This window comes from Ranitomeya imitator, chromosome 2, assembly GCF_032444005.1.
Source record: "Ranitomeya imitator isolate aRanImi1 chromosome 2, aRanImi1.pri, whole genome shotgun sequence".
Taxonomy (NCBI): Eukaryota; Metazoa; Chordata; class Amphibia; order Anura; family Dendrobatidae; genus Ranitomeya; species Ranitomeya imitator.
The window spans coordinates 393,651,713-393,675,552 of record NC_091283.1 but is presented as its reverse complement, the minus strand read 5'-3'; the positions used below and the strand labels follow the sequence as shown (position 1 = coordinate 393,675,552).

The 23,840-nt window shown below is 42.9% G+C and overlaps 1 protein-coding gene across 1 annotated transcript in view; it reads right to left on the bottom strand.

The window, feature by feature from the left end:
* LOC138666657 (zinc finger protein 850-like) overlaps positions 1 to 23,840 on the bottom strand; it is a 137,545-nt gene that overhangs the window by 68,201 nt on the left and 45,504 nt on the right. The window contains exons 10-12 of the mRNA XM_069754847.1: positions 20,323 to 20,413; positions 17,212 to 18,130; positions 2,081 to 2,234 (exon numbers count right to left, since the gene is read on the bottom strand). Of these exons, the coding sequence (XP_069610948.1) occupies positions 2,081 to 2,234; positions 17,212 to 18,130; positions 20,323 to 20,413 (1,164 nt within the window). The remainder of the gene's footprint in view (positions 1 to 2,080; positions 2,235 to 17,211; positions 18,131 to 20,322; positions 20,414 to 23,840) is intronic.

Below are 23,840 nucleotides of genomic sequence, written 5' to 3'. Positions count from 1 at the left end.
TGTGTACAGTTCTGGTCTCCAGTGTATAAGAAAGACATAGCTGAACTAGAGCAGATGCAGAGAAGAGCAACCAAGGTTATTAGAGGACTGGGGGGTCTGCAATACCAAGATAGGTTATTACGTTTGGGGCTATTTAGTTTGGAAAAACTAGGCTAAGGGGTGATCTTACTACAATGGATAAATACATGAGGGGACAGTACAAAGACCTTTCTAATTATCTTTTTACTCATAGACCTGAGACGGGGACAAGGGGGTATCCTCTACGTCTGGAAGAAATAAGCTTTAATCATAATATCATACGCAGATTATTTACTGTAAGAGCAGTGAGACTATGGAACTCTCTGCCGTACGATGTTGGAATGAGTGATTCACTACTAAAACTTAAGAAGGGACTGGATGCCTTTCTTGAAAAGTATAATGTTACAGGTTATACATATTAGATTCCTAGATAGGGCGTTGATCCGGGGAACTAGTCTGATTGCCATGTGTGGAGTCGGGAAGGAATTTTTTTCCCCAATGTGGAGCTTACTGTTTGCCACATGGGTTTTTTTTTGCCTTTCTCTGGATCAACATGTTAGGTTAGGATATGGGTTGAACTAGGTGGACTTAAAGTCTTCCTTCAACCTTAAAAACTATGTTACTATGTTAGAGGGCCTGGGAGAGGTCAGTAATGCCCTAGTTTATTAACTTAAGCTCGATCTTCCAGGATGGGATGAAGGTGATTGGAGATAGAATGGACAGTGTGTTCACTCAGGTGAACACACTTTTCCAGGATGTCCACAGACACCTTGACCACCTGGAAGCAGACCTTCAGATACTGGCGTGACATTTTTTTTCCGCAATAGAGCGGGACGTGTCGAAAAAACTTACGCCTGAACTCCAGCTGAATGTCATGCAGGCCAGCCAGGCATTGCAGCAGTCCCGAAGCTACCATCCATAGGCCGGATATTAGTAGCAGGCGACCATTTCGTTCCCGACACAGCAACAAAGCCAAGCACAGAGGGCTAAGATGCCAGCACCGAACTATCCACCACCACCGCTGGACATTACGACTGTTCCCCCAGTTCACAGCTACACCACGTTCCAGAGTACAGCACCCCTGCAGCATGCAGCATCCACCACGCACCCGAGTGAAGCATCACTGCAGCATGCATTTTCCACCCCGCCACTGAGTGCAGCACCCCTGCAGCATACAGCATCCACGCTGCCCAGTCCAGCACCACGCCACCATGCAGCATCCACCACGCTGCCCAGACCAGCACCACGGCAGCACACTGCTACAGAGGCCACCACTCCCACTCTGCCAAGCAAGAAACTAAGAGGTACCTACAAAAAAAACAGACTCCCACTAGTGACTTTGCTCATCACAGAAAAATGAGGAACCAAAGCAAAAAATGTCAGCCAAAATTGGACCCACCACTTCCACCCTCACCTTCCAATTTTTCTCTGTTGTCAAATATGTCACTACCTTCCCTTGTGTCTCTCCCATCTAATTTGTCTATCCCTTCCCAAGATTCTACTCCTAATGTGCTGTCTACTCCCAACGTGTCCAGTCCCATCCCTGATCCAATCCTGCAATTTATTTCCTCTTCCCCTGTAACCCCTTCATCATCGACTACCACACAATCATCCCCAAGGTCCACAATATCTGTCAGACAGACCCCGAACATAAACCCAATTGTTGGGTAATTTAAAATAAACAGTTGTTTATAGTTGTGAAATAAATTTTTTATTTTGTTTGCACAATCCCTGTTTTATTTGTCTCTTTATGTGAAAACACACATGTGTGTATTGTATTATTGAGTGAAGTAGTAACGGGTGTTTCGCTGGGGGTGTTTTATTAGTAGTAAAGTCGGCAAACATTACAGGTACATTTACTTACAAGTGTATTAAACCATATCGTCTTGCCATGCCACACGTCCAATATCCGAAACAAAATAAGCAGCAAACTTATCCCTCATCTGGGCAACTTCCACTGTAGTAGATCACGGTAATCCCGCAAAGTGCTAGCAACAGTTTTGTCAAGTTCTAATTGTTCTCGCTCTTTTGCCAGGATGTAATTGTGCATAACAACACACACTTTCACCACATCATCAATTTTCTCAGTTTTTAGGTTGATAGGTGTCCCTAAAATGCACCATTTAGATGCCAGCAAACCAAAGGCACACTCCACAGTTCTTCGTGCCCTTGTCAGTCGGTAGTTGAAAATCTTTTTGATGTGATTCAAGTCCCGACTTGAGTATGGTTTTATGAAGTTGGCACACATTTGAAACGCCTCATCCCCAACCACAACGTATGGCATTGGCGGTCCTTCAGTGTTCGGAAGATGTTGTGGTGGTGGAAAATAGAAATTATTAAAATACAAACGTTGGTCCATGTCCGAGTTTTTGAAAGTCTGTGAGTCATTTCCTTGTCCAAAAGAGCCAATGGCGACAAAATTTGGTGCTGCTCAGCAGTGTACCCCACCCATGAAGCAAGCTACACCGCCTGTTTACCTAAGTACTATTTTTTAATGGCATTTGGCCCAGGAAATCCTTTCGGGCCTAGTAGCAATTTCTGGTACTCAGCCGAGTACCCCACCCATGAAGCAAGCTACACCGCCTTCTTTCTTTCTCAATCTAACCCCTTGGCTCTGGGGTGTCCACTCTCCCTCCAGCTCTCTCCTTCTCACATGTGGACTTCCACGTGTTTTCACACTGTGGCGAATCTTTTGGGCCAAGGCATAAGAAGTCGTCGAGGTAATAGATAATATGTGCCGCCTTACAAACGTCCATGACAACACATTATAGGAAGCAACTAAACGCCTCAAATAGTGAGCAGGATATGGAGCACCCCATGGGCAAACAGCGATCTATGTAGCATGCTCCTTCACAGAAGCAGCCCAATGGGAGGACACTATTCGGAGGCACAGGTAGTAACCGGAACACCCCCTCAATGTCTGTTTTAGCCATTAGGGTGCCCCTTCCCAACTTCTTGACCCGCCTGATTGCCTCGCCAAGACATTCAAGATTGCCTTGCGCAGGCGTGTACTATGGAGGACAGAGAATGAACTTCAATCCAATATTGCTGCCCGCATGCAGCCAGCGGGTAAGGAAAGGGTGAATCAAACACCCAAAAACGCCGCCCATATGACCCAAAACTGGTCCTGCCAAATTCAGGTGACAGGTTCCCTTTAAGTCTTTCTGATTTTGTAAATAACTCACAGAAGGAAGTTATACCAAACAGCATGTCTACTCACAGTGATAAATTCATCACTGCTCATGTTTTATAGCAGTGGGAGGTTGGCTGTATACCTCACAAAGAAGATACAGAGAATGCCGTTTAAATCATATGGGAGACACCAAAACTGATGTATACAGTACATCACATAGAATACACTGAGACTGCTGTAAACACATTACATAGGAGACACCAAGACTGACATAAACATCACATAGGAGACATTGAGACTGTTGTATACCCATCACATAGGATACACTAGGGACTGCAGCATATACAGCACGTAGGAGACACTGGGGTGGAACCTACACATCACTTGAGACATTGGGGCTGGAGTATATTCATCACATTTGACTACCCAACTAAACAAAAAGGTGCTACAAAGGTCTCATGCAAGAATTATTTAATATAGTATGAAATTAACAAAAATTCAATAAATGAATAAAAGGCAGAGTGACTCGAGGGGGGACCATGTAAATAGATCCAGGCAACTCCCTGTCTAAATAAACTAAGTTACGGGCAGCACGGTGGCGCAGTGGTTAGCATTGCAGCACTGGAGTCCTGGGTTCTAATCCCATCCAGGACTACATCTGCAAAGAGTTTGTATGTTCTCTCTGTGTTTGCGTGGGTTTCATCCGGGCACTCCGGTTTCCTCCCACATTCCAAAGACATACTGATAGGGAATTTAGATTGTGAGCCCCATCAGGGACAGCGATGATAATGTGTGCAAAAATGTAAAGCGCTGCGGAATATGTTAGCGCTATATAAAAATAAAGATTATTATTAAGTTATTGCCTGCAGGAATAATATGGCATGCAGAACTAAACAATTTATTTTTTATAATATTAGTAAACCGATACATACACAATTACTGCAGGCACTAACTTAGTTTGTGGAGACAGTTAACTGGATCTACTCACATGGCTCTCCATTGAGTCACTCTGCTTTTTATTTATTGAGTTTTTGTTAAGGTAATTGTATAAAGTATTCTTTCATATGAGACCTTTGTAGCACCTTGTTATTTAGTTTGGTATTCATATTTATTGTTGGTATATAGAATATCTATTACTATTTGATGCTAGTTTTTTGGAACAGTTTGCACACCCGATTTATAGAACTGGACATGGATGAAATGAAGCCTGAGGAATTATGGACACATATAAAAAATATTATTACTGAAGAACCAGAAAGACAATAAAAAAAAGGCAGAATAGACCCTAAAGATCATCAAAGAAAGACGAATGGCAAAAGAAAAAGATAACAAGGAAAACCCAGACAACATTAGTAAAAGACTAAAGAGAGCCATTCAAGCAAAGAACTTTATTACCAAAAGATATGTACAGAGATGGAAAGCGAACATCTGAAAGGCAAGACCAGGAAGGCATACCAAAAGATCAAAGAGATATGACAGAAGTTTCAACCTAGAGTGGGAACGTTGAAAGACGCCAACATGAACAAACTAACTAGCCAGAACAGATCAAGGAAAGATGAAAAGAATACACGGAGCACCTCCACAAGAAATACTCAGTGAAACGGAAAGAATCTGAGACTGGAAATGATAGCGAAGCAAACATCTTGAAAGACTAAGTTGTTGCTGCGATAAAGCTTCTGTCAAAAAACAAAGCTCTTGGATGAGACAATATTTCAAAAGAGCTAATAAAGTGTTCTGAAGCAGAAGGTGATGATATCACACGCCTTTGTCAACAGATATGGACAACTGGTAAATGGCGTAAGGACTGAACAAGATCCGTGTTCATTCCTATTCCAAAGAAGGGAGATGCTACTAACTGTGGACATTTTCGGACTATTGAGCTCATACCTCATGCCAGCAAAATACTATTCAAGGTCCTGCAAAGATGGTGTGATGACACAGCATTTAATCTTAATTATCCACACTTCTATTTTCAATGGGTTAAGAACCATATACCGTTGTCATACGAGTCTTAAACGTTGATTTTTGATATGTTTGAAAGGCTGCCTTTTATATCAGCTCCTACAGCTTATTGTCTTCTTTCTTTGCAATATACAAAAAAGGTTGCACTCTATTGTGCTAAAGCATGTCAATGTGAAATATGAATAGCAATACGGCTTTTGAATATTAGGAAAAAAATTAATAAGATGCTTTGTACAAAATTTGGCCAAATAATGTCTGCCCATCAACCAACGTCAAGTTGGTCTCAAGTAACTGATGGGTCCCTAACCAGTGTGAACACCTCATTTAGGCTGATGTCTGAATTCCTGGGTGAATGTGGACACCTCTCCCAGTAAAGCCTGCATTTATGGGTAGATAGGAACCTGTAGGAATTAAAATCACCACATACTGAAGGGCGGAGTGCTCGGTCAGTAAGTGAACATAGAAACAACAAAAAATGACTGGCACATCCAAACCAGTGTGAATAGGTGCATACCAGGAACAGTTACCTCCATATACAATATACAAAAAAGTTGCACGTTATAGTTTTTTGTTGTTTTTATGTTAGTTTACTGACCGAGCACTCTGCCCTTCACCATGTGGTGATTTTAATTGATGCAGGTTCCTATCTACCCATAAATGCAGGCTTTACTGAGAGAAGTGTCCACATTCACCCAGGAATTCAGACATCAGCCTAAGAGAGGTGTCACAGTTGCAACTGCAATGCGAGAAACTCACGCGATTCTCTCGCCTCAATACCCGGGAGTCGGGACTTGTGCCGGCAATCTGGACTGGGGCGTTCAGCTGCATAGAAATACATGCAGCCACACACTCGTGCCGGCGGCAGTGCTGGATATGGAGACGAGAGACTCGCACGAGTTTCTCGCATTGCAGTTGCAAGTGTGACACCAGCCTAAGAGAGGTGTTCACACCGGTCAGGAACCCATCAGTTATTTGAGGCCACCTTGACGATGATTAATGGGCAGACATTATTTGGCCAAATTTTGTGCAAAGTGTCTCATTCATTTTTTTCCTAATATTCAAAAGCTGTATTGCTATTCATATTTCATACAGTATATTTCACATTGACATGCTTTGGCACGATAGAGTGCAACCTTTTTTTGTATATTTTATATGGAGATAACTGCTCCTGGTATGCACCTATTCACGCTGGTTTGAATGTGCCAGTCAGTTTTTTGTGGCTTTCTTTGCAAGACAGGGATGCAGGGTCATTGAACAATGGATGTTTGATAATATGTTGATTGAACATTGTGTGGGACCCTGTGGCCTGTTGACTTGCAATATTAACATGGTGCATTTTCGATTCCTCATGAACTAGCACAGTACAAGCTCAGTTCCTCCTTTTCCACTTTCTAAGGTTGTTTACCATAACCTCACCCACACACTTTCTGTCATGTTTTCCCACCCCTCACACCCTGCGATCATCTGTTCATATATTTGTACGATGGAGTTCTGTGCCGTTAAAAAATAAATAAATAAACGATGCTTCATGGTTCATAAGGATAAACTTACATACAATGGACGACAAATAAAATATATTTCTAAAACTGATCTGTTGCAGAAGTAATGCAATTAACCCCTTCATGACCCAGCCTATTTTGACCTTAAAGACCTTGCCGTTTTTTGCAATTCTGACCAGTGTCCCTTTATGAGGTAATAACTCAGGAACGCTTCAACGGATCCTAGCGGTTCTGAGATTGTTTTTTCGTGACATATTGGGCTTCATGTTAGTGGTAAATTTAGGTCAATAAATTCTGCGTTTATTTGTGATAAAAACGGAAATTTGGCGAAAATTTAGAAAATTTCGCAATTTTCACATTTTGAATTTTTATTCTGTTAAACCAGAGAGATATGTGACACAATATAATTAATAAATAACATTTCCCACATGTTTACTTTACATCAGCACAATTTTGGAAACAAAATTTTTTTTTGTTAGGAAGTTATAAGGGTTAAAATTTGACCAGCGATTTGTCATTTTTACAACGAAATTTACAAAACCATTTTTTTTAGGGACCACCTCACATTTGAAGTCAGTTTGAGGGGTCTATATGGCTGAAAATACCCAAAAGTGACACCATTCTAAAAACTGCACCCCTCAAGGTACTTAAAACCACATTCAAGAAGTTTATTAACCCTTCAGGTGCTTCACAGCAGCAGAAGCAACAAGGAAGGAAAAAATTAACATTTAACTTTTTAGTCACAAAAATTATCTTTTAGCAACAATTTTTTTATTTTCCCAATGGTAAAAGGAGAAACTGAACCACGAAAGTTGTTGTCCAATTTGTCCTGAGTACGCTGATACCTCATATGTGGGGGTAAACCACTGTTTGGGCGCACGGCAGGGCTTGGAAGGGAACGCGCGCCATTTGACTTTTTGAATCAAAAATTGGCTCCACTCTTTAGCGGACACCATGTCACGTTTGGAGAGCACCCGTGTGCCTAAAAATTGGAGCTCCCCCACAAGTGACCCCATTTTGGAAACTAGACGCCCCAAGGAACTTATCTAGATGCATAGTGAGCACTTTGAACCCCCAGGTGCTTCACAAATTGATCCGTAAAAATGAAAAAGTACTTTTTTTTCACAAAAAAATTATTTTAGCCTCAATTTTTTCATTTTCACATGGGCAACAGGATAAAATGGATCCTAAAATGTGTTGGGCAATTTCTCCTGAGTACACCAATACCTCACATGTGGGGGTAAACCACTGTTTGGGCACATGGTAAGGCTCGGAAGGGAAGGAGCGCCATTTGACTTTTTGAATGAAAAATTATTTCCATCGTTAGCGGACACCATGTCGCGTTTGGATAGCTCCTGTGTGCCTAAACATTGGCGCTCCCCCACAAGTGACCCCATTTTGGAAACTAGACCCCCCAAGGAACTTATTTAGATGCCTAGTGAGCACTTTAAACCCTCAGGTGCTTCACAAATTGATCTGTAAAAATGAAAAAGTACTTTTTTTTCACAAAAAAATTCTTTTCGCCTCAATTTTTTCATTTTCACATGGGCAGTAGGATAAAATTGATCATAAAATTTGTTGGGCAATTTTTCCCGAGTACGCCGATACCTCATATGTGGGGGTAAACCACTGTTTGGGCACTCTGCAGGGCTCGGAAGGGAAGGCGCGCCATTTGACTTTTTGAATGGAAAATTAGCTCCAATTGTTAGCGGACACCATGTCGCGTTTGGAGAGCCCCTGTGTGCCTAAACATTGGAGCTCCCCCACAAGTGACCCCATTTTGGAAACTAGACCCCCCAAGGAACTTATCTAGATGCACATTGAGCACTTTAAACCCCCAGGTGCTTCACAGAAGTTAATAACGCAGAGCCATGAAAATAAAAAATAATTTTTCTTTCCTCAAAAATGATTTTTTAGCCTGGAATTTCCTATTTTGCCAAAGATAATAGGAGAAATTGGACCCCAAATATTGTTGTCCAGTTTGTCCTGAGTACGCTGATGCCCCATATGTGGGGGTAAACCACTGTTTGGGCGCACGGCAGGGCTCGGAAGGGATGGCATGCCATTTGGCTTTTTAAATGGAAAATTAGCTCCAATCATTAGCGGACACCATGTCTCGTTTGGAGAGCCCCTGTGTGCCTAAACATTGGAGATCCCCCAGAAATGACCCCATTTTGGAAACTAGACCCCCAAAGGAACTAATCTAGATGTGTGGTGAGGACTTTGAACCCCCAAGTGCTTCACAGAAGTTTATAACGCAGAGCCATGAAAATAAAAAAAAAAATTATTTTCTCAAAAATTATCTTTTAGCCTGCAATTTTTTATTTTCCCAAGGGTAACAGGAGAAATTTGACCCCAAAAGTTGTTGTCCAGTTTCTCCTGAGTACGCTGATACCCCATATGTGGGGGTAAATCACTGTTTGGGCACATGCCGGGGCTCGGAAGTGAAGTAGTGACGTTTTGAAATGCAGACTTTGATGGAATGCTCTGTGGGCGTCACGTTGCGTTTGCAGAGCCCCTGATGTGGCTTAACAGTAGAAACCCCCCACAAGTGACCCCATTTTGGAAACTAGACCCCCAAAGGAACTTATCTAGATGTGTGGTGAGCACTTTGAACCCCCAAGTGCTTCATAGAAGTTTATAATGCAGAGCCGTGAAAATAATAAATACGTTTTCTTTCCTCAAAAATAATTATTTAGCCCAGAATTTTTTATTTTCCCAAGGGTTACAGGAGAAATTGGACCCCATAAGTTGTTGTCCAGTTTCTCCTGAGTACGCTGATACCCCATATGTGGGGGTAAACCACTGTTTGGGCACATGCCGAGGCTCGGAAGTGAAGTAGTGACGTTTTGAAATGCAGACTTTGATGGAATGCTCTGTGGGCGTCACGTTGCGTTTGCAGAGCCCGTGATGTGGCTTAACAGTAGAAACCCCCCACAAGTGACCCCATTTTGGAAACTAGACCCCAAAAGGAACTTATCTAGATGTGTGGTGAGCACTTTGAACCCCCAAGTGCTTCATAGAAGTTTATAATGCAGAGCCGTGAAAATAATAAATACGTTTTCTTTCCTCAAAAATAATTATTTAGCCCAGAATTTTTTATTTTCCCAAGGGTAACAGGAGAAATTGGACCCCAATAGTTGTTGTCCAGTTTCTCCTGAGTACGCTGATACCCCATGTGTGGGGGTAAACCACTGTTTGGGCACACGTCGGGGCTCAGAAGGGAAGTAGTGACGTTTTGAAATGCAGACTTTGATGGAATGGTCTGCGGGCGTCACATTGCGTTTGCAGAGCCCCTGGTGTGCCTAAACAGTAGAAACCCCCCACAAGTGACCACATTTTAGAAACTAGACCCCCCAAGGAACTTATCTAGATATGTGGTGAGCACTTTGAACCCCCAAGTGCTTCACAGACGTTTACAACGCAGAGCCGTGAAAATAAAAAATCATTTTTCTTTCCTCAAAAATGATGTTTTAGCAAGCATTTTTTTAGATTCACAAGGGTAACAGGAGAAATTGGACCCCAGTAATTGTTGCGCAGTTTATCCTGAGTACACTGATACCCCATATGTGGGGGTAAACCACTGTTTGGGCACACGTCAGGGCACAGAAGTGAGGGAGCACCATTTGACTTTTTGAATACGAGATTGGCTGGAATCAATGGTGGTGCCATGTTGCGTTTGGAGACCCCTGATGTGCCTAAACAGTGGTAACCCCTCAATTCTAACTCCAACACTAACCCCCCCACACCCCTAACCCTAATCCCGACTGTAGCCATAACCCTAATCACAACCCTAACCACAACCCTAATTCCAACCCTAACCCTAAGGCTATGTGCCCACGTTGCGGATTCGTGTGAGATATTTCCGCACCATTTTTGAAAAATCCGCGGGTAAAAGGCACTGCGTTTTACCTGCGGATTTTCCGCAGATTTCCATTGTTTTTTGTGCGGATTTCACCTGCGGATTCCTATTGAGGAACAGGTGTAAAACGCCGCGGAATCCGCACAAAGAATTGACATGCTGCGGAAAATACAACGCAGCGTTTCCGCGCGGTATTTTCTGCACCATGGGCACAGCGGATTTGGTTTTTCATACGTTTACATGGTACTGTAAACCTGATGGAATACTGCTGCGAATCCGCAGCGGCCAATCCGCAGCCAAATCCGCACCGTGTGCACATAGCCTAATTCTAAAGGTATGTGCACACGCTGCGGAAAACACTGCGGAAAAGCAGCAGTTTCCCATGAGCTTACAGTTCAATGTAAACCTATGGGAAACAAAAATCGCTGTACACATGCTGCGGAAAAACTGCACGGAAACGCAGCGGTTTACATTCCGCAGCATGTCACTTCTTTGTGCGGATTCCGCAGCGGTTTTACAACTGCTCAAATAGAAAATCGCAATTGTAAAACCGCAGTGAAATGCGCAGAAAAAAACGCGGTAAATCCGCCATAAATCCGCAGCGGTTTAGCACTGCGGATTTATCAAATCCGCAGCGGAAAAATCCGCAGAGGACCAGAATACGTGTGCACATACCGAAACCCTAACCCTAGCCCTAACCCTACCCCTAGCCCTACCCCTAGCCCTAACCCTACCCCTACCCCTAACCCTAGCCCTAACCCTAGCCCTAACCCTAGCCCTAACCCTAGCCCTAACCCTACCCCTAACCCTACCCCTAACCCTAACCCTACCCCTAACCCTAACCCTATTCTAACATTAGTGGAAAAAAAAAAATGTCTTTATTTTTTTATTGTCCCTACCTATGGGGGTGACAAAGGGGGGGGTCATGTATTATTTTTTTTATTTTGATCACTGAGATATAATCTATCTCAGTGATCAAAATGCACTTTGGAACGAATCTGCCGGCCGGCAGATTCGGCGGGCGCACTGCGCATGCGCCCGCCATTTTGGAAGATGGCGGCGCCCAGGGAGAAGACGGACGGGACCCCGGCTGGATCGGTAAGTATGATGGGGTGGGGGAACGGAGCACGGGGGGGCTGGAACGGAGCACGGGGGGGTGGAACGGAGCACGGGGGGGGGTGGATCTGAATGCAGGGGGGGTGATTGGAGCACGGGGGGGGGTGATTGGAGCACGGGGGGAGCGGACAAGAGCACGGGGGGAGCGGAGCACTGGAGGGAAGGGAGCCGGAGCAGTGTACCGGCCAGATCGGGAGGCTGGGGGGGCGATCGGTGGGGTGGGGTGGGGGCACACTAGTATTTCCAGCCATGGCCGATGATATTGCAGCATCGGCCATGGCTGGATTGTAATATTTCACCCGTTATAATAGGTGAAATATTACAAATCGCTCTGATTGGCAGTTTCACTTTCAACAGCCAATCAGAGCGATCGTAGCCACGGGGGGGTGAAGCCACCCCCCCTGGGCTAAACTACCACTCCCCCTGTCCCTGCAGATCGGGTGAAATGGGAGTTAACCCTTTCACCGGATCTGCAGGGACGCGATCTTTCTGTGACACAGCATATGCGTCACAGGTCGGATTGGCACCGACTTTCATGACGCATACGCTGTGTCACAGGTCGGGAAGGGGTTAACTCATATTTTAAAATGATACCGGTATTAACGCTTCAAGGTGAACGTTATATGAATAAAATGTGCAGGAAACAAAATTGCTAGATTTTGCTCACACAAGCTCACAAAAAAAAAAATAATGACAAGCTATGTCCCAGAAATAGCACTAGTGAGAACTACAGCTTATCCCACTGAAATACAAATTTTTAATTGCCATTTCTTTTGTACATTCCACCTCCAAAAAAATAGTAATACGTGATCAAAATTTCATATGCACCAGAAAAAGACACCACTGAAAACTACAGCTTCTCACACAAAGTATAAGCCATTACACATGTTCGCTGATGGGAAATAGTAAACCGTCTGGCTCTCAGAATATGATGACAAAAAAACAAATTATTTTTTTTCACACAATATTTATTCTACAAAACTAGAAGAACACAAATACAAATATATACATTTAGTATAGACAGAATCGTACGGACCCACAAAATAAAGGTAACGCCTTGTATGTGCAGCACAGGAATAGAGAAAAATTGATAAAATAAAAAACAACAACAGAATTGCTGTTTTTTTCTATTTCTCCCCGTAAAGAGATAATAAGACTTAGTTAAGTTATATGCACCCCCTAATCCTGCCACTGACAAATACAACTCATCATGAAAAAAGAAGCCCTAATACAACTGCAATGGCATGTAAAAGTTTGGGCATTCCTGGATAAAATTACTTGTGAATTGTGAGTTGAAGATGATATGATCTCTAACAGGGCTAAAGTTAAATATGACATATTTCCTTTTTATTTCAGGCAAAAAATATATTTTCATCTTTTACATTTTGAAAAATTACAAAAAGGAAAATGGGCAGGTGCAAATATTTGGGCACCCTTGGAGATTTGTGTGCTCAGATAACTTTGACCCAGGTTTCAGACCTCAATTAGCCTTTTAAGGTTATGGCTTGTTCACTACAGAGGCATATCTAGGGGGAGGCAGCCAGGGCATGTCGAGCCGCCTAATGCGGCGGTCCACAGTGTCTCCCCTGGCGGCTGCATTCTGCTGCCCCCGGGAGTCAGCTGTTCTCTGTGCCGACTGTCAAGCTCCCAGTGTTCAATTGTATTGGCATCTTGAGGAGAAGACTGAGGGTATGCAGCATGGAGCCGTGTGAAGAGATTACCGAGGGGCTGCACCATGAAGGTGAGGAGAGAACCGAGGGGCTTCACCATGGAAGTGTGAGGAGAGGACTGAGGTGCTGCACCATTGTACAAATGGGAATGAGGACGCAGGACTCGGTGTGAGTGCTCTGAGGATGTATTTTGGAAAGGGTTTGAAGTTAATTGAGTGGGGCTGCATAGTGAAGATGATGATGAGGTGCTATGTGGGGAAGATGAGGTGGTGTGTTGTGAATGGGGGGATGATGAGGGGCTGTGTGGTGGAGGATGAGGGGCTGTGTGAATGGGGGGATGATGAGAGACTGTGTGAGGAGAAGGGGGATGATGAGGGGCCGTTTGGAGAAGGGGGAATGATGAGGGGCTGTGTGAGGAGAAGGGAGGATGATTAGGGGCTGTGGGGAGAAGGGGGTGATGAAGTGCTGTGTAGGGAATGGGGGATGATGAGAAGCTGTGTGGGGAATGGGGGGATAAGGGGCTGTGTGGGGAATGGGGGGTGATGAGGGGCTGTGCGGGGAGAAAGGGGGCATGATGAGGGGCTGTGGGGAGATGATTAGGGGCTGTGGGAAGAAGGGGGATGATGAGGGGCTTTGGTGGAGAAGGGGGCGATGAGGGGCTGTATGGGGGATGTGTGGGGTATGGGGGATGAGAGGCTGTGTGGAGGATGAGGGTCTGTGTGGGGAATGGGGGGATGATGAGGTGCTGTGTGGGGAATGGGGGGGATGATGAGGGCCTGTGTGGGGAATGGGGGGGTGATGAGGGGCTGTGGGGAATGGGGGGCTGTGTAGGGAATGGGGGGATGATGAGAGGCTGTGTGGGGGATGATGAGGGCCTGTGTGGGGAGTGAGGGGGATGATGAGGGCCTGTGTGGAGAGTGAGGGGCTGTGTGGGGGATGATGAGGGGCTGTGTGGGGAATGATGAGGGGCTGTGTGAGGAATGGGGGGAAGATGAGGGGCTGTGTGTGGAATGGGGGGATGATGAGGGCCTGTGGGGAATGGGGGGGTGATGAGAGGCTGTGGGGAATGGGCCTGTGTGGGGAATGGGGGGATGATGAGAGGCTGTGTGGGGGATGATGAGGGCCTGTGTGGAGAGTGAGGGGCTGTGTGTGGGATGATGAGGGGCTGTGGGGGGATGAGATGAGGGGCTGTGTGGGGAATTTAATGTGTGTGGGGAGATTTGCAGTGGGGATGGGGATTTAATGTGTGTCTGCAATTTGTGGACACAAAATGAAGAGCAAAGGGGGAGATGGAGGGTATGTATGAGGAAACAGTGCGGAGGAATGAGGGGCATGTACGAGCAAACAGTACGGGGGAAAGGGGGGCATGTATGAGTAAACATGTATGAGGGCGATGGATGGGATGTGTGCAGACACAGTATGGGGAGTCAGGTGAGCAGGCAGTATAGAAATTGAGGAGGTAAATATATGAGGAGACAGTTTGGTGAAAAGGGGGGATGTGAGAGGAGACAGTATGAGGAGGGAGGGGAATAGTGTGAGGAGACAGTATGTGGGTAGAAAAGTGAGTTGGCACAGAATAGACACTGAGTAGTGGGAGCGTAGCATGGAGGGACAGTGTAAGGGCACAGCCAGAAAGGGACAGTATACCAAGGAGGGGGGGTGTGATGAAAGAGTACAGTATAAATACTGGGCCCTATAGTGGGGACACAGTGTGAGAAGAAAATGTGAAGAGGGCCGGTATGGAAAGGAGAGGTCAGTGTGAAGAGCATGTACCATAAGAGGGACAGTGTGAAAGTCATATTTTGTGCAGAAAATATAGTGAGAGGCAATTTTTTATTCAGGGGCATTATAATGACACTTCTATATTTAAGGGCATCATGTGGAGATTTTCTGCAAAAGAGCGGAGAAGATGGAAGTCTGCAGAGACGAGCTGTGGATGAGAAAACTCATCATGGGGTCTGGACAAGATGAATGAAAGAATGAGAACTGCTCCAGAAACAACAACATCTATAAGGTACTTGGATGTAAATGTTATTTTTGATACTAATTATCATGCTTTTATTTGTTAGGAGCATTATAGGGGATGTCCAGGTTTGTAATGAGTCTGCAGTCATTCTATGTGACTGCAGACTCCTGAATTCTCACAGTGCACGCTGTCAGCATTATCTCATGCTGGCGATTTACATACATGCGTCATGCGCTGACTAGACATGTGTGGCCTCACTCACTGAAAATGAACTGACAGAGGCCGGGCACGTCTAGTTGGAATGTTGTCAGAAGTATACAAATCGCATGCTTGTGCTGACATGACCGTCCACCGGCAAGGAAGAATCCTAAAAGTGTGCAGTGCATTAGTTGTGAGAATTCAGAAGCCTGCGATGTCAGGATTCAGCTCTGCAGGTTCCAGTAGTCATCACATGGACACTTCACTCATATGCGACTTTCATACTTGTGGTCCTGTGACAACCAGCTTCTCTTCCTGTTACTCTCAGTTTTTCACTGAACATTGAGAGCATTAGGGAGAGGAGTTTGTGGGTACATGACTAAGTGTGCAAATCGCATATGTCCTGGGGGGGGTGGGGGCAACAAACTGAATTTTGCTCCGGGTGCCAGAAATCCTAGATACACCTCTGGTTCACTATCAATGTTTGGAAAGACCAGGGGTGCACAAACTTTTACATGCCACTGTATAATTACGAAAAATACTAAAAAATACCATGGTTCCTGAAATAGGACAATTAAACAAACAAAAAAAATGTCCTGAAGACCGAAATGGGCACCTCGTTTAGAAGTTGATGGAATGCCTGGTCTCACCCCTCTGCCAATCCCTGCACTGGCTCCCCAATACCCAAAGACTCCTGTTCAAAACCCTAACCATGACATACAAAGCCATCCACAACCTGTGTCCTCCATACAACTGTGACCTTGTCTCCCGGTACTTACCTACACGCAACCTCCGATCCTCACAAGATCTCCTTCTATACTCGCCTCTTATCTCCTCTTCCCACCATCACATACAAGATTTCTCCCGCGCATCACCCCTACTCTGGAACTCTCTACTCCAACATATCAGACTCTCGCCTACCATGGAAACCTTCAAAAAGAACCTGAAGACCTACCTCTTCCGATAAGCCTACAACCTGCAGTAACCACCGATCGACCAAACCGCTGCACGACCAGCTCTGCCCTCGCCTACTGTATCCTCACCAATTCCTTTTAGATTGTGAGCTCTCGCGGGCAGGGTCCTCTCCTCCTGTACCAGTCGTGACTTGTATTGTGTAAGATTATTGTACTTATTTTTATTATGTATACCCCTCCGCACATGTAAAGCGCCATGGAATAAATGGCGCTATAATAATAAATAATAATAATATTGAGGTCACGTAATTTTATATATAAAGATGTGATCCCCATACAGAATGCAAACATAGACTTAGGCCTCAATCAGAGGACATTTAAAAAAAATATACATTTCTAGGTGTTGGACCCATTTTTTGTCCGTAAGTTCTGTTTCATATATTTTTTTGGTTTGCCAAAGTCTCTCATATCAACTGCTCAGTGAAGAACTAACAGTACTCATATGACTACACGGATGCCACAGAAGTGTCGTCAGTTTTTTCTATAGACACAATCACTTGAACAGGAAATTTTACTCTACAAATCAAATGAAAAACAGATGTCTTCTTTTTTGGATGACAGCATCAGGCTGTGTCCACACGTTTGTTTAGAAATTTTCTTTTTTCAGTTCCATTTTTGGAATAAGCAAACAGGATTCATGTTCAAAACTAATGTGTTGTACAACCAATGAAAACAGAAGCAAAGTGGTCCCATTTATTATGAGGTACCTCAGGGTACTGATATGTGTCCTTTTTAGGCATGTGTGACTTTACTATAATTTGCATTTTTCTCTTACTCATGCATTCAATAAAATGATAAAAAAAGAAAAATTGCTAAATCCCTGTATGTGTCTTTTGATGTCTATCAAGATTTCCTTTCACTGTAAAACATTTCTCACATTCTGAACATGAATATGGCTTCACTCCTGTGTGAATTCTCTGATGTTTAACAAGATTTGATTTCTGCATAAAACATTTCCCACATTCTGAACATAAAAATGGCTTCTCTCCTGTGTGAATTCTCTGATGTACAACAAGTTTAGATTTTTCACTGTAACAATTCCCACATTCCGAACATTGAAATTTCTTCTCCCCTGTGTGAGTTCTCTGATGTACAACAACCTGTGTTTTCTGTTTATAACATTTCCCACATTCTGAACATGGAAATGGCTTCTCCCCTGTATGAATTCTCTGATGTCTAACAAGATTTGATTTCTGCACAAAACGTTTCCCACATTCTGAACATAAAAATGGCTTATCTCCTGTGTGAATTCTCTGATGTACAACAAGTTTAGATTTTTCGAAATAACGATTCCCACATTTCGAACATTGAAATTTCTTCTCCCCTGTGTGAGTTCTCTGATGTACAACAACCTGTGATTTCTGTTTATAACATTTCCCACATTCTGAACATGAAAATGGCTTCTCCCCTGTGTGAACTCTCTGATGTATGACAAGATGTGATTTCTTATCAAAACATTTACTGCACTGTGAGCATGAATATGGTTTTACTTTTTTAAGAGCGAGTTCATGTTTACCAGTCCTTCTATGACTTTTGTTTTGCACATCGGTAATTGATGAAGCAGAAGAAAGGACCTGTTGAAAATGATCAGATGAAAGAGTTTTTCTGAGAATGGATTGAGGTGTATCTGGGATAATGGCATGTTCTTCATATGTATCTGGTGTAATACCATGATCATTTGCTGCAAAATCTGAGAATATCAGATGTCCCTCTGAGCTCCTAGTATAGTCATCTGAAAAGAATAAAAGTGAATTTATTGTTTTTCAATAATACTGCACTGAAATCATATCAATATTATGTACTGTATTTTATATATTTTCATACAAATTGTAACACAAATCAATTATTAAATGACTAAGAAAGTAGAGCAAGGGGACCATGGCCCTAAATGATAAAATGCAGATCTTCTCCATTGACCATCACTGAACTCATTGTTTATGTTTGGTGAAGTCAAGATTTGGACCCATCGGTCACCTGAGTCCCATGGATACGTTTGGGTAAGCCAGGATTGGGACCTACCTGTCACATGGCTCCATGAAGATGTTCAGAGAAGCCAGGTTGTGACCCCCTGGTCACCTGGCCTTGTACCTCAATGGACACCTCAATAAAAATGATCAGCTTCCTGAGCTTGTTGTTACCTCTTTTCTGTGTGTGTCACAGGTAGGGGTAGTCGGCCCTGGAAGTCGCAGCTGGTTTTAATCCCGGTGAGTCAGCAGAAGGGTGAGACTATGTAAATTTGCACCATCCTGGGTATTTTGCTGGGACTGTTCTATGTGTTATTTGCCTGTTTTGTGGTTCAATAAAGTGTTGCCACACTGTTTTACCTTCACCTTGTGTTGTCTGAGTAGTATGCTCACAGTAAAAGGAGAGCAGTTGTTGGGATGATCCTTGGTCAATGTGGTCTCGAGCTAGTGAACCAGAGCACCCACTGACCTCCGTGTCTTCACAGATTTCTACAAGAATCCAACTTGGAACAACTACTATCAAGATCTTCTTCTGAATCTAATAACATCTTAGAACGGCTGAGTTACTTCAATTCCTACTTCTATAGAACTTGATTATCCAGTCTTGAACTGAACATTTTTTCCCCAAAAGGTCAAATGCTTTAAATGGACACTAACATGTATACAAAGCAACAGCTAATTAAGACTTTTGTTTATTTTTCTACTAACCTATATTTTCCTTTTCAAATTTAAGCAGACAAGAAACTTATGCACTGGCTAATGTTAACATGCTTATTTACTGTACTTAATACGACTCTGTTTAATGTTAAAATGCAACTAATATTAAGGTTAGTTTTAAGTAATGTATACTTGTTATTTTCCTTTTCCCTATCTTTTTAGGAAATTTCCTTGTTCCATCTCCCCTCATGTTTTTCTTTTCCTGATAAAAATTTGTTATATTTCCTTCACCCCCACCATTTCCTCTCCCACTCTTCTTTCCTACAGAATTGTTGTGTATATATTGTTTGCATAGTGCTTGTTCCACTTTTTTTCCTTTAAAAATTTCCAAAATCCTAATTAAAGTTATTGAAACACAAAAATATGTTAAAAAATTATTATTAGGTATATTAGACATGTAGAAAGTGATACTTAATAATTATTTATTTATTTGTATTGGTATAGCTATCTATTTTAAGCCCCGAGAAATTCGAAGTTCATCAATTGCAGATTTTTACAAATTGTCATAAAATTTCCAATTATTTCATAACTAAATGCAAATCATATCAACCGATATTTAGCTCTAACATGAATTACAATGTGTCGCGAAAAAAACATTCTCAGAAACACTGGAATATGTTGAAGCATTCAAGAGTTATTACCACATAAACTGACACTGGTCAAAATTGAAAAAGGGGGGCTCTGCCAGGATAATAAAAATAGGCTTCACCAGTAAGGAGTTAAAGGGGCTGTCCTGTCCAAAATGATAAATACACATTTACTCTGTGTGACTGCAGACTTAGGGATCACCCCAGTGCACATGCTGTGGGAATTCACTGATTTCTGATCCAGGACAAGCTTGTACGTATGTGTTATACATACTCCCGGCAAGAACCCGATTAATGGGTGTGGCCTCACTCCATACATTTGTCGGCCACATCCACCTTTCGGTTGCGTTACTAGACAGGGTGCGGCCTAAAAGTGTATGGAACGAGGCCATGCCCACTAGTCGGGTATGCATAACGCATACATACCTGCCGGTCCTGGCTCAGAAGCTGGAAAATCCCCGAAGAGCACGCACAGAGTAACTGCAGACTTATCAGTTTGGACCGGATATCCTTTTTAAGTGATACATCTTTAAGTCTCAAGTCCACATAAAAAAAAACTTAATGCAACAAACTTTAAAAAAAATTCAACACATAATTATACCATCTGGTGACTGAGGAGATCCTGTGACTTTCGGCATGGAATTGCTACTACTCACCTGTGCGGTTTTCTGTAGGAATCTCCTCTTTACACCGCTCATCGCCCCTTACATATGTCTCTGTAGTATTAATATGGGGCAGATCTTTACCCTGGAATAAATGTTTTAAATGTCACAAACAGATAGAGAAGTCATTTGAAATTATTCAATAAACTCCAGTAACAATAGTAATGAATATGGTGACCAAAAATTACACCGCATTTGGCGTTCGATGTGTACTTGGCAAAGGCTCTTTTCCCCATCTGGTGAGTCAGACAGAGGGTATGCATACACAATGTCTTTTTCAGGCAGATTCTACCTGGAACCCATCTGCAAAACAATGCACTGCAAAGCGACTTTCCACGCGTATGTGGTATGTACCTTCTAAGGGTATGTGCACATGACATTTTTTCAAGTGAGTTACAGAGCGGTAAATAAACGCTACAAGGTTATTCAATACAATTAATTGAAAGCAGGAAGCCAAAATGTAACCAAAAAAATGACTGAAAAGATGAGAAAAAGACCCTTTAAAACAAAGAACGATAGCATTGACTGAAGCATCTTCTGCTTGAAAATTTTGCTAGGTTTTTCAAACAGATATTGTGTGCACGTACCTTAAGGGTGCACATACCTTTTAATAAATAGTTCAGGTCCTCATACACATTAAATCAGGGTTGGCCTAGCAAATGGTTTTCATCGAGTTTGTCCTACAGTTTAATGTGTATGAAGTCAGTGGAGATAATGATGTCCCAATTGCAGACTGCAGATCCTTTTGCTCTCTAAGGGTACCGTCACATAGTGGCATTTTGATCGCTACGACGGCACGATCCGTGACGCTCCAGCATCGTAACAATATCGCTCCAGCGTCGTAGACTGCTGTCACACTTTGCAATGTACGACGCTGGAGCGATAATTTCATGACGTATGTGCGATGTAGAAGCCGTTGGTTACTATGCGCACATCGTATACAATATCGTGCACACCTTTGTTACACCATGCGATCATGCCGCCACAGTGGGACACTAGACGACGAAAGAAAGTTTCAAACGATCTGCTACGACGTACGATTCTCAGCGGGGTCCCTGATCGCAGGAGCGTGTCAGACACTGCGAGATCGTAACTATATCGCTGGAACGTCACGAATCGTGCCATCGTAGCGATCAAAATGCCACTGTGTGACGGTACCCTAAGAGATAAGCCACCACCAGACAATTATTGCATAGCAGTTCTCTCATTGAAAACAAAGGAGCAGTTGGCAGCATCAGGGTGATAGGGCGAGAGTAAAACGTTAATACAGGATGAGTACCAACATCAGGACATACATTCATAATCAGAACCATCATCAGTACATGAATACAGCTCCAGAACCATCACCACTACATGAATACAGAACCAGAACCATCATCATTACATGAATACAATGCCAGAATCACAATCAATATGTGAATACAGCATGAGAACCATCATCAATACATGAATACAGCACCAGATCTAGCTTCAGTACATAGATAGATCACCAGAAGAATCCATATATAAATACATCTTCAGATCCATTGCCAGTATATGAATACAGCACCAGAATCATCATCAGTACAGCAAGACAGCACTAAACCTAGTACAACAATCAATTGCAATGTCTGGCTTAGCCTTCAGTATACACAAATGTATGCCATGAACTTGCAACTTCCAGCATGTTCTTAACAATGCTAAGGGAATGAGGGGAGTTGTAGTTACTATAAATCATCAGGCTGTGGAACATAAGGTAACCACAGTACTGATTAAATGTAGGCAAAAGCACTATTAAACATTTAAAGAGTAACTTAAAGGAGCACTCCCACTGAGATTGTAATGCATTAAATGTCTGTGTATGTGAATGTACTCACCTACTGCTGTTTTCCTGTGTTCTCTGCTTTTCAGTGACATCATCACAATTGTGACTACCCAGCTGACTCTATACTGTATGTGACAGAAGTCTATTTTACAATTAAAGCCTATGAAGCCTCGTACTGATAGTCCATATGTTTACATTGTAAAAGTAAATTCTGGGTCAGGTAAAGCACAGCATGACCTGGACAGTCTGCAGAGTGGTAAGTCACTGAGAAGAGGAGAAGAACAGCATTGTACATGTAAGAGCGCATCAATATGTGAATGTATTAATGCACTCAAACCACATTACATGCACATACAAACATTTAATGAATAAAACAAGTAGTGGGAGTGCTTCTTTAACTTTTAGGGGCTATGTAATATTTTTTTTTATGACTGGCAATCCTGAGCAGATTGGTACAGGTCTTGGTCCTGAGACCCCACAAATTTCTCAAAAAACCTTTTCGAAGTGCACAGGTCAGGAGACAGGAGCCTATGACTCTACTACATCTGCTGTGTGTTGTGTGTGACTTGTTTTGAGCGATTTTTGGTGAAAATTAAAGGGCCTAAAACATGTATAAAAGGTTGACAAAAAGTTTAGCTATACTCTAATGTGCATTTGCACTGGTCGATAATCAACATCCAAATATCTACTATTTAAACAGGCTGTCAATCACCAGATGCACAAGCAAAATGTTCGTTCATTGGGAGAAATGGTTTTCTTAACAAAAATGCTATGCTACGTGCACATATTGATCAAATTATCAACTGTCCTGTGCACACATAACTGCGATCAGCCAGTCTACATGTTGTTACATGACCGCCGATTGGCTTGATATAAGCGGGTCAGCAGTCGTTTAATGGCTGTAATTCTCCATTGTCAATACACCCTTAGCCCCAGGAAGTTTATAGATGGCATCTACTCTGATTCCTCATTCCTTTCTTAGACATCTGATCCTGACCCCTTGATGGCTTTTCACATCCAGAGTTCGTCTCTGCAGAAGACCGCCACACTGTCCTTCGTTATTAATTATACCTACCACACGTTGCTTACTTATAAACTATGATCTCCATGCTATCCATGGCTCTAAGTGCCCCTTCTAACAAACTGTCCCCCTCACACAGCCACTAGTTCATATTGAACCACCTCTTCACACTGCCCCCTGACTATTCAACCCTTGTGGCTCTTTCTACCACAGGTTAAACGGCTGCCATGAAGAGATTAATTTGGTTGGCCACAATAGTTAAGTAAGCCCCAGTGTAAAAATATCCATCCAGAGATATCAGGGATTCCCAGGATGTGCCAAGAAAACATTCCTACAATATTAATCTATCTCCACCAGCCTGAAGCGTTGATGTTGGATGTTGTTCCTTGAAAATCCCTACAAGGTTGGTAGTTTATCATATAATGGTCCTGGTGAATGTTGCACCGATGCTCATGTTTGACGTCAGTCAGATGATTCAATCTTCTAATTTTAATTTGGATTACAACGCCTAACTCATCACTTCATTTTATGGGTTACGGATCTCACAACATGTGCTAAAGCTCCAATCAGGAGAGGCAGTAATCTCTAATAAATTGGCCAGTAAGTGTATTATACTGGTGAATAAAAAAAAACTGAACACAAGACCTTCACAACCTTCTACACATCATAGGGGAGATCTCATGACAC